This window comes from Eschrichtius robustus, chromosome 13 (genome assembly GCF_028021215.1).
Source record: "Eschrichtius robustus isolate mEscRob2 chromosome 13, mEscRob2.pri, whole genome shotgun sequence".
NCBI lineage: Eukaryota > Metazoa > Chordata > Mammalia > Artiodactyla > Eschrichtiidae > Eschrichtius > Eschrichtius robustus.
The window spans coordinates 64,075,010-64,087,433 of record NC_090836.1 but is presented as its reverse complement, the minus strand read 5'-3'; the positions used below and the strand labels follow the sequence as shown (position 1 = coordinate 64,087,433).

General features: G+C 33.9%; 1 protein-coding gene across 5 annotated transcripts in view; it reads left to right on the top strand.

Annotated features, from left to right (window-relative positions):
- The window catches only part of OSBPL8 (oxysterol binding protein like 8), a 200,436-nt gene that overhangs the window by 87,943 nt on the left and 100,069 nt on the right, over window positions 1-12,424 (top strand). Inside the window, exon 3 of one of the 5 annotated variants that reach the window (XM_068560527.1) lies at window positions 6,279-6,315. The exons of the other annotated variants lie outside the window; for them this stretch is intronic. Within the exon in view, the coding sequence (XP_068416628.1) occupies window positions 6,279-6,315 (37 nt within the window). The remainder of the gene's footprint in view (window positions 1-6,278; window positions 6,316-12,424) is intronic. 5 annotated transcript variants of the gene reach the window in all.

Sequence of the window (12,424 nt, the reverse complement as noted above, 5' to 3'; positions counted from 1 at the left end):
TATGTAAATAGATTTAATCTTTTTTGACTATAAAAATAATGCATACCAATGTGGCATATTTAAACAATAAAGAAAAATATAATAAATAAAATTCTACCTTCTAGAGGTAACCACTGTTTTTATTTTGGTGGCATATGTGTGTTCATATGTGTATATCTTACATATGAAATTTCATAAAAGTGGAGTCATATCATAGAAACTTCTTTTTAACCTAATTTAAAAAAAATTTTATTTTACTGAAGTATAGTTGATTTACAATGTTGTGTTAATTTCTGCTGTATAACAAAGTGATTCAGTATAACCTACTTTTAAAAGCCAATATATAATGAATGTTTTTCAGTCCCTGAAAAAAAAGACCAAACTATGATGACTACATAGTATTTTATTATGTGAATGTATTATTATTTATTTAATTCCCTGTTTTAAGTAGATTACTATAAATGATGTTATAAATATCCTTGAACACATCTTTTAGTATACATTTGTAGTGGTGGAATTGCTGTATCAAAAATGTAACTGCTTGGCAGATCAGATCATATTCTCTAACAGTGATAAACTCTAGTCCCAGAAAAATATTCCCTTAAAATCTCTCCTGTAAAACTCAGGAATAAAATATGCACGTGTGTGTTTTGCAAACGATTGCAGGAATATGAAAAAATTCATTTAAGTGTGGAGTGATGACTCCTGTTTAAAGAATAAACAGATCTCAGCTGCGTTGTATATCCCTCATTGAAATTTCTTACTCGAAGAGCCAAAGATAGCACTAAGTAGAACATTCTTTTTTTTTTTTTTAATTTTCTGTTTTTTAAAAAATTTATTCTACTTATTTTTATTTTTAAATTTTTGGCTGCACTGGGTCTGTGCTGCTGTGTGCTGGCTTTCTCTAGTTGCAGCGAGCGGGGGCTACTCATCGTGTTGGTGTGCAGGCTTCTCACTGCGGTGGCTTCTCTTGTTGCGGAGCACGGGCTCTAGGTGCGTGGGCTTCAGTAGTTGTGGCACACGGGCTTAGTTACTCCGCAGCATGTGGGATCTTCCTGGACCAGGGCTCGAACCCGTGTCCCCTGCATTGGCAGGTGGATTCTTAACCATTTCACCACCAGGGAAGTCCAAGCACTCTTTAGATGTTTTATATAATTCTTCTTCAGAATTGTGGCTTCCGAGAGCCCACTGAAGTAGGATTTCTTCTCTGAGTACAACTTGATCAACTGTATTGGGGGAAGAGGTGCCATCTGCTTGAATTTTTATTTTTAAGCTCTACTCATATCAGTGCTTGATAAGCTATTTGTACTTTCTCTTAAGCTCAACAGGTAAGTCAAATCAATAAAACAGGGAGGTGCCGTGCTAAAGGCAATGAAATCAAGCTATAGACCTCATGGTTTTGTTTCTGTATTATATATATAGGGTGGCCATCTGTCCTGGATTGCTCAGGACTGAGGGTTTTCTCAGGTTGAAGGGTGTGATTATGAACTTCTACCTCTTCCTTTACATTTCTTAAAGATCACAAGTTTTATGCTAATTATAGATGGCATGGCAAATATTTAGAAGTACATTAAAGTAAAATCACATTTTTTGTATTATGTTCTTTTCCTGATATTTGTAGACTAAAATCAGTAAAGATTTAGATAATGGCTATATTTCATGCTTTTATTTAGAGTACTGGTAGTATGCTATTGAATACTAAGTAGAAAAATTCTAAGCATGTTACTATTTTATTATTTTTCAGCTCATGCTTTCTGCCAAAGTAGAGAATTTATTTATATGATAAAAAAATTTGAGATGACTGTATGGACATTGTTCAAGGGATAATTGTAAACATGATAAGTTGCTCAGAGAGAGAAAATGTTTCTGTCATATCTTAAATGCTCTTTTTCTGAACAAGCTGAGGAGAAAGTTCCTGGATTCTTTGAAATTCTAGTAGTATTTTGGTTCTCTAACAAAAGCCAAGAAGAGTGGCTAGCTTTTTATTTTTTAAAATATCTTAAAAGGTACTTGTATAGAGCGTTTCCACATCAGTACTTCCACATCGTCTTTATTCATGGGTCATACAACATGGAACTGCACAAATTAGACCCAATCCTAAAAGCAGTAAGAATAAGAAGTGTAGTGTGCAGTTCAGCAGTGTGTAGAAGACTTCAGTGATGCCAGTTACTTGGTAAAATTGATATGGAATCTTCAATTACTTATATCTTGTTTCCCAGTTAGCACCACTTGCAAATAATTCTGGGAGGATGATTTCACTTGCATCTCAACTTAATGCCTTTTTATCCATGTCCTTCTGGGAAAGGTTTCTGAAGTGAAGCTTATTTTTCATTGTGTTTCTGCTTCTATTTGTAGTGTTTCAGCTTAATTCTTAGTTCTGTTGTTCCATTATAATATATGTTATCTGGAGGCTGTTCTTTTATCCTGTGGCATTTTTCAGTCTCCTGTGATGAAGCCATTCAGATCATATACCCTAACTATCACACATACCGTAATTTATACTATTTTCTTACCAACCTAAACCTTTCCCTGTACAGGTCTGTGTGTCTAGCTGCCTACTTGACATTTTTACTTAGATGTCTGACAGGCATTTCAAACTTAACCTATTCCAAACTGAGCTACAGTTGGCCCTCCATATCCGAGGGTTCTGCATCCACAGATTTAGCCAACTACAGATGGAAAATATTTGGGGGAAAAAAATTCCAGAAAGTTCCAAAAAGCAAAACTTGGATTTGCCACATGCTATAAGCTATTTATATAGCATTTTCATTGTATTTACAACTATTTACATAGCATTTACTTTGAATTAGATATTATAAGTAATCTAGAGATGATATAAAGTGTATATAGGAGGATATACATGGGTTATATACAGATACTACACCATTTTATATAAGGGACTTGAGCATCCGCAGATTTTGGTATTGTGGTGGGGTGGGTGTGGGAGGTGTCTTGGAACCAGTTCTCTCTGGATACCAAGGGATGATTGTACCTATATTTCTCCCTGTAAACTAACTTGTCTCACTGTCTTTTCCATCTCAGATTATGGCAGTTCATCCTTCCAGGTGCTCAGACTCCAACACTTGACATCATTTTGATTCCTTTTTTTCTTTTACCTCATGCTTGGCCTGTTTGGAAATCCTGTTGACCTTACCTTCAAAATATATTTAGAACTTAACTACTTCTCATCACTCTCACTGCCCCCATCTTGGTCCAAGTTTCCTTCATCTCTCCCCTAGATTATTGCAGTAACCTCTGAACTGATAATACCCTTGTCCCTCTGGTCTATTCTCAACATAGCAGTCAGAGCAGTCCTGTTAAAACATAATCATGTATGTTAGTCCTTTTCTCAGAACTATCCAGTGGCCCCCTATTTCATCCAGAATAAAAGAGAAGCCTTGACTAGGTCCTATAAAGTCCTACAGTTGTTTGCTTCTTTGACTTCATCTGCTACTCTCCTACTTGCCTTGTTTCCAGCCCTCTGGCCTTTTCACTATTCTCCAAACACTCCAGTCTTGCTCTCCAAGTACTCTACTCTGTACTTGATCCTCCCCTCTCCCTGGAGTACTCTTCCCCTTTAAGTCCTTATGGTAAGTTTCCTCATTTTGTTCAGTCAGCTTGGTAGTGAAGCCCTCTTAGGCCACCCTATCTAAAACTTTAACTCCATCTTCCCTAACATTTTATGTCTTCATTTTCTGCTTATTTTTCCTTAGTATTTATACTATATAATATACATCAAAATTTTACTTGTTTATTATGTTATTGTTTATCTTCCCTACTAGAACATAACTACCACAAGGACAGGATTTTTGTCTGTTGTGTTCACTGCTATATTTCTCAGTGCCTAAAATGGTACCTGTCTATATAGTAGGTACTCAGTGAATATTTGGATGGATGGATGGATGATGGATCAATGATAAGAATAGACAGTGTTTACTTTGATTATTCTCCAGTGCCTCAGTCTGAGAAAAATATTGGATTAATACAATACATTCAGGTTTATATGACACCAATATGCCTGAGGATATAATGTTGAAAGCATAATTTGAAATAAATGTTCAGAAGCTGTTGTATATGCTAGGGATTATTTTCTGGGAGTAAATATATAAGGAGTACAGCTGCACAGAAGATGACATAGTGCTTTTAATCAACAAAATCTGAGAATTATATCATACAGAACTGTACAATGAAAGTGAACTTGATCTTTTATCCTAAGTAGAAGACCAGCTCAAAAGCTTCAAATGTGACTGGCCCTTGTGAAATTAAATACTCTTAACTATGTAAATATGGTTAGAATCATTGCTTTCCTTTAGGAAGTTACAGGTAAATCTGGGGAAACTGGTAATTATTCATATCAGTACAGGAAGATTTTTCTAAAAGATGTCTATGAAGGATTTGTAAAGTTTGCAATAGTTGTCTCTGTCAGGTTCCGAACTTCCTTCAGTTTTCCAATATTGTATTAGTTATTTATTGGTATATAACAAATCATCCCAAAATTAAATGGTAGAAAACAAGCATTTATTATCTTACAGTTTCAGTGAGTCAGGAATTTAAGAGCAGCTTTGCTAGGTGTCTCTAGCTCAAAATCTTTCATATGGTTGCAGTCAAGCTACTGGAGAGTGGGAGCTGCCGCTGAGGGGGTCAGGGGAGGCGGGAGAGTCATTTCCAAGGTCACTTAGGGTTTGTGGACAGACCTCAGTTCCTTTGCCTCATGGGCCTTTTTACAGGGTTGCCTCATGATGCAGCAGCTGGCTTTCCCCAGGATGATCTATCTAGGAGAGAGCAAGAGACCACAAACAAGATTGAAGTCATAGTCTTATTACAGTCTAATTTTGGAAATGATATCCTTTCACCTCTGCCATTTTCTGTTCATTAGAAGTGATTCAGCAAGTCCAGTATATGCTCAAAGAGAGGGGATTATACACCAAAAAGTGGGGATCACTGGGGCCATTTTAGAGGCTGCCTGCCACAAATACTTTAATCTCTTCCCACATGCTTGCTAGCTGTAATGGATTTGAGCACAATTATTTCGTTGTCACTAAAGCTGTATTTTTTTTTAGTTTATCTGTGAAACTGAAATCAGTTTATAGAAGAATGAATTAAAATGGACAACTAGAAAAAATGAATAGAGCAAATGCCTTTAAAGGCATTAGAACATAATTTTAAGCGTTGTGAAATAACCATCACTTTAGGGAAGTAACAGGGCCAAGATATTTTTTTTTCCCTAGGAGACAACAGAAGCCCCAAAGCAAACAACTGCTACTTTTTTTTTTTTTTTTTTTTTTTGGTCAAAACCAGTTAAGATTCCCCATTCCCTTTAAATAAGACCAAACAACAATGTCATTAGTGGTGGGAACTTTTTGTTTGTTTCTTTCTTCACTTCTGATACGTTTCCATGTTTGGTATTTGAAATGAAGGAGAGAACTAAGGACTCTGTTCCTGCCAAGGGAGACCAAAGCACTTGTCTATAGGTGACATTTAGTGTAATGCTGTTTATTAAAATAGTTACTACACAAAGGTCAGCAGTCTTTTTCCTGTTTCTTTTAGTTGATTGCAAGTTAATCATTTAAGAATTGGATCTTCTGACTTCCTAGAGACTAGTAGCTCTAGATTATATGCTTGATATTAGTGGGTCCTAAGAAAGTTTTGTCTAACTTAATATTAATTTATTGTTCTTCTAATCAATACTCCTCTTTGTTTTTTTGCCATTTGAGAAAAAAATTTGTTCCACTTTGTTGATGTCTCTGTAAAAGCTCTTTGCACATGCTTGGCATAATATAAGCACTCAGTAAACTCCTTTCTTTATGTAGAAGAAGCAGCCTGAATTTCTATGTAGTGTTAAGTGCTTTCATGGCATGCAGAACTAATATTTAATAGTGCATGGGTGTTATATATTTTTAAGCCACTTGAATTTAAAGAATGAATAACTTTTTGGCTGTCCTTTACATTTCTAAATAATTTTTTGTCACTCCTAACCCATATCTCGAATTATAGTTGAAAGTAATTTTTCACTTGAGTAATTTTCAAAACAAAATACTTGGGTGATTTCATTTTTCTCTTTCCACCTTCATTTTCCAAAATTAAAGCAAACAGTGCGTAATCCAAGGTCTTTTTGTGTGTGGAAAAGAAAATTCCTTGCAAATTATGATTATTAGAATTGATATGCATGTGCTTTCTACTTATAAACTAATGCTGTTTTCCTTGTCCTTTTGTTTCACTGCTGCTTCAATCCTGATACATTTTGCTTCTTCCTGGTTTGGATTGTATTTGTTTGCTGCTCAATTACCCTGCATTAAAAGCTTCTTGGTGATAGCAAAGATGTCCTTGGGCCATCAAGTAAGTAGCTAAAGTTTGAATGGCATGTTTGGAGACATGATAATATTTTGATGTGTACTTAGAAAAGGCATATGGTATTTCCATTTTGGTTATTAAGTCTTCTGCTTTTCTTTCCAGGCATTGAAATATAAAGTAAAGAATATAAATGATCATTCAGTACACCTCTGTTGTCAGTGTCCATCTGAGATTGATAGTGTTTGTATATTTACATCTTGATTATCTGAAGATGGATTATTTATTTAGCCAGTTATCTAATTCATAATTTATAAATTCAAAATTCCTAAGTTATGAATTAATACTTCTTTATAGTATCCTTTCTACAATCATCACAAAGCATAGGTCAGAGTACTTTGAGGCTGGATATAGTACAACAAATTCACTGTCATATGAAAGTGAGAAATACTGTCTTATTTTGTCAGAATTTTTACATAATAGATAATTTGGTTATGAAAAGTTTTTATGTATACTTTGGCGATTTCATAAGTGACCTGTTTTATCTAGGGATTTAGAAGATACACCCTTTAAATTTATGTCCAAAAAATTTTTTTTGACCAGATGCTGTGCTAGCTTCAGGGGATACATGATGAATAAAACATGTGCCATGCCCTTAAGATCATTATATACTAGTAGGGGAGTTAGACCCATGAATACATAATTTCAAAGCTTTGTGACATATTAAAAGTCATAGAATTACTGAGGTGAATGAAACTTCAGAGATCATTTAATAAAGCATTAATTTTGTAGATGAAGAGCCTGAAGCTAAGAACTTAAATATCTAAGGAGTTAGAATTGGTTGCTAGTTCAATATGTCATCTGGTTTTCAGAAATCAGAATGAAACTATCATTTTATTGAATTCAAGTCTAACCAAATAATTAAGATATTACTGCATCATAAATCAGACAAAGATTTTAACTTTATTCAAGACCAGTGTGGAAATTATATCAATTTAGGATGTTTTAGTATTTATTCCTAAATAATTGACTGTTGTAAGTCAGTTCACCACTTTGGGGCTCATTTTTTTTATTGGCTAAAGAAGGGGACTGAGCAAGATAATGGCCAAGTTTCTTCTACTTGTAAAATACTTTGGTCTAGATCAGTTGCTGTTTGTCTCTAATAATGGTTATAGTATGTTTGTGATTTTGTTTTCTGAGAAGAGAGGTAATTTAAAGTAATATGCTAAAATTCCTTTTTTATTCTAATTGCAACAATTCATAGTATTTTAAATATATTGTTTATTATACATCTAGCATTATTAGAATAGTAAAATTTAAAAGTAGAAAAAGTATACAAATCCCAAAACATCTTTATGCTTTCTTGTTCAGCCTTACTTGTGATACCTGGTAGATATTTTCAATGCATTTTTCTGTTACTTTAATTACCTCATATATTTAGATGTTGGCTCAGGTGAACTGATTGGCACTGCTGAACTTTACAAATAGAACTGCATTTTTAGAAATTTATTGTGGTTATATATTTTAAGCATATGTAAATTAAAATATACAACATATAGTAGAGATGAGTTTATATTGTATTCTGCCAACTGTTAAAAGACCGAGGCTGTATAATTATTTACTGCAGACCATATATCTTTTTGAGTGAAAAGTAATTTCACATAGTACTTCATTAGGATCTGTACAATTGAATGAAAAAACTATGAAGATCATACTCAAATTACTTATGTATTTGAGAAAAGGTATACCGTCTGTAAGGGGATATTTAGGATTTTCATAGAAATTTGTATGACTTTAAACAATTACTTTACTTCTTAGTTTTCACTTAGATTAAAAGCAAACACCAGACTTTGAGGCTTGTAATATTCTTCAGATTTTGTATTGATGAGTTGAATTCAGAAAGAATGGTAGTTATAGAATCATATTCTCTTAGAAGTTACAGTATGTTAATTATATTACTATTAATTATTCCAGTGTGATTAGTTTTTACCATATTTAAAAGTAATATGAATAGCAAAGTAGGTTGCTTTGCTTTACTTTGACTACAAAGTAGAACCAGGAGAGGGCACTATAATGCTAATATCTTTAGAAGGTGAGGCAGTTGATTGAATTACCAGAAACTATTTTGGAATCCTGCAGTGATTCATTGGTCAAATATCGATCCAAGCATTTAGTAAGTACTTATTGTCAGTTTTATGCCAAAGGATACAAATGAAAGTAAAGTCACTGCCCTTCTTGAGTTTATATGTGAATAGTCTACTATTGTGCAAATGATATAGGACATCAAAATGATTTTTATATTATGCAAATTTTCTGTATAGTTAATGTTTGTGAACGGGGTGAGAGAAAACAAATTAAAAAATGCTTTCTGTTTTTTTTAAGGAAATATACTCTGTGTATTGCTATATCTACAAACCCTCTCATTTCAAGGTTATCAAAATAATAAATAATAATACCTCAATCAATAAGGAGTTAGAAAGGGGTGAATAGAACTAAGTTTACACTTTTCCTTTTTTATATAGTGAAGTTATTCAAGACTTAGATATGTATGTCTTTCTGATGGAATACTAAAGCATACTTTAATTCTATTAGCTGTTCTTATAATGTATTTAAATTAGCCTTAAATGTACTAATACTACAAAAGAATATATGAAGCATATGTAAATTATAAAGCATAATCATACAGTGAGTACATATTGAACCTACCACTCAACTAAAGAACTTGAATCCTACAAATGCCTCATGTCTATCTATGTGCTTCTTCTCTTTCCTCTCCCTGTGCCTACCTGCCCAGGGGTGATGACTAATTTGTATTTTTTTTATTATTCTTTGCTTTTTCAAAAACAGATTTTTTGGGTTATTTTTAGGTTACATATGTATCACTAAGGTTTGCTAGGTTTTTAATTTTATAAGAATGGTATCATGCTATATGTCATCTTCTCGGACTTGTTTTTTGTAGTTAACATTGGATTTCCAAGATTCAGCCATGTTACTGGGTATAGATAAAGACCATCTGTTTTTAGTGTTATATACTATTCCATTATATGCCTATACCACAATATGTTAATCCATATTGTTTTCAATTGATGAATATTTAAGTTGTTTTGATTTTTGCTATTATGAACAGCATTGCTATGAACATTCTTATTTTTGTCTCTTGGTACACACATATAAGAGTATTTCTAGGTATAAAGCTAAGAGTGGAATTTTTGGACCCATAGGATATGCTGAAATTCACTTTTATAAGATCTAAATGGTTTTCCAAAGTGCTTATATCAGTTTATATTCTGCCAGCAATGCTTAAGGTGGCTCACTGATCCCATCCTTACCAGTATTTGGCATTATCAGACTTACTAATTTTTTTCAGTTTTACTGAGTGTAAAATATTTATTTCATTGTGATCTTGATTTGTTTTTTCCTGACTGCTAAAGAGGATGAAAATCTTTTTGTACATTTATTGGCCATTTGCATTTCTTCTTCCATGAACTAACTGTTCACGTTTTCCCACCATTTTTCTTTTTTTTTTAAATTAAAAAATTTTTTAATTGAGGTATAATTGACATACAACATTGTATTAGTTTCAAGTGTGCAACATAATTCCATATTTGTATATATTTTGAAGTGATAACCACAATAAATCCACTTAACATCCATCACCATACATTGTTACAGAATTTTTTTTCTTATGATGACAACTTTAAGATTTACTCTTGTGATAACCTATAATGGAGAAGAATCTGAAAAAGAATATAGATAGATAGGTAGATATCTATATACGTATAGATATATAATTGAATCACTTTGCTGTTCACTTGAAACATTGTAAATCAACTGTACTTCAATTTTAAAAAAGATTTACTCTTAGCAAATTTCAAATATGCAATACAGTATTATTAACTCTAGTCGCCATGCTGTACATTACATCCACATGACTTATTTATTTTATAACTGGAAGTTTGTACCTTTTGACCCATTTTGCACAACCACAACCCCATCCCCCTCTCTGGCAAACCGCCAATTTGTTATCTGTATCTGTGAGTTCAGTTTTTGTTGTTGTTCTTGGTTATTTGTTTAGCTGCCACATATAAAGGAGATCATATGGTATTTGTCTTTCTCTGACTTAATCTCACTTAGCATAATGCTCTGAAGGGACATTCATGTTGTCACAAATGAAAAGATTTCATTCTTCCATTGATGGACACTTAGGTTGTTTCCATATCTTGGCTGTTGTAAATAATGCTGCAGTGAACATGGAATGCGTATATCTTTTCAAATTAGGGTTTTCATTTTCTTTGGATAAATACCCAGAAGTGGAATTGCTGGATCATATGGTAGTTCTACATAGGTTTACTTTTTGAGGAACCTACATACTGTTTTCCATAATGGCTGCACCAATTTACATTCCCACCAACAGTGCACAAGGGTTCCCTTTTCTCCACACCCTCATCAATACTTGTTTTTTCTTGTCTTTTTGATAATAGCAATTCTAACAGGTGTGAGGTGATACCTCATTGTGGTTTTGATTTGCATTTACCTGATGATTAGTGATGTTGAGCATCTTTTCATGTACCTTTTGGCTATTGAGCTATATGAGTTCTTTATATATTTTGGATATTAACCCCTTATCAGATATATGATTTGCAAGCATTTTATTCCATTCATTGTGTTGATGGTTTCCTTTGCTGTGCAGAAGCTTTTTAGTTAGATGTAGTTTCACTTGCTTATTTTTGCTTTTATTGCCTTTACTTTTGGTGTCAAATCTAAAAAATCATTGCCAAGACTGACATCAGGAAGCTCACTTCTAGGGACTTCCCTGGTGGCGCAGTGGCTAAGAATCCACCTGCCAATGCAGGCGACAAGGGTTCAAGCCCTAGTCCGGGAGGATCCCACATGCCGAGGACAGCTAAGCCTGTGCACCACAACTAATGAGCCTATGCTCTCGAGCCCGCGAGCCACAACTACTGAGCCCACATGCTGCAACTGCTGAAACCCGCACACCTAGAGCCTGTGCTCTGCAACAAGAGAAGCCACTGCAATGAAAAACCCGCGCACCGCAATGGGAAGCCCACGCACCACAGCGAAGAGCAGCCCCCACTCGCCGCAACTAGAGAAAGCCTGCGTGCAGCAATGAAGGCCCAACACAGCCAAAAATAAATAAATAAATAAATAAATAAATAAATAAATAAATAAAAGAAAAAAAAGAAGGTCACTTCCAGTTTTCTTCTAGGAGTTTTATAGTTTCAGGTCTTAAATTTGAGTCTTTAATCCATTTTGAGTTAATTTTTTTGTCAGAAAGTAAGTGGTCCAGTTTCATCCTTTTGCATGTGGCTATCTAGTTTTCCCAACACCATTTATTAAAGAGACTGGCCTTTTCCCCATTGTATATTCTTGGCTTCTTTGTCATAAATTAATTGACCATAAATGTGTAGGTTTATTTCTGGGCTCTCTATTCTGTGCCATTGATCTATGTGTCCCTTTATATGCCAGTACCACAGTGTTTTGATTACTGTAGCTTTGTAATATAATTTGAGATCAGGGAGTGTGATGCCTCCAGCTTTGTTCTTCTTTCTCAAGATGGGTTTGGCTACGTGGGGTCTTGTGTGGTTCCACACAAATTCCATTGGAATTTTGAGAGGGATTACATTGTCTGTAGATTGCTTTGGGTAGTATGGACATTTTAATACTATCCCTCCAATCCATAGCATGGTATAGCTCTCCATCTGTGTGTGTCTTCTTCAATTTCTTTCCTCAGTGTTTTACAGTTTTCAGTGTACTGGTCTTTCACCTCCTTGGTTAAGTTTATTCTCAGGCATTCTTTTCAATGCATCCTCCCATTTTTTTGCATTTTTGGTCTTTTTCTAATTGATTTATAGGAGTTTTTTTTTTTTTAACATATTCTGGATACCAACTCTTTGTTAATTATATGTGTTGCAAATATTTTATCTTGTTTTTTTTTGATTTCTTTATATCTTTTGGTTAGATTAATTCTTAATTTTTTTTCCCCTCTCTTTTTTGGTTAGTGCTTTGTTGTGTCTTTTTTTTAATTTTTGAATTTAATTTTATTTTTTTATACAGCAGGTTCTTATTAGTCATCAATTTTATACACATCAGTGTATACATGTCAATCCCAATCGCCCAATTCATCACACCACCATCC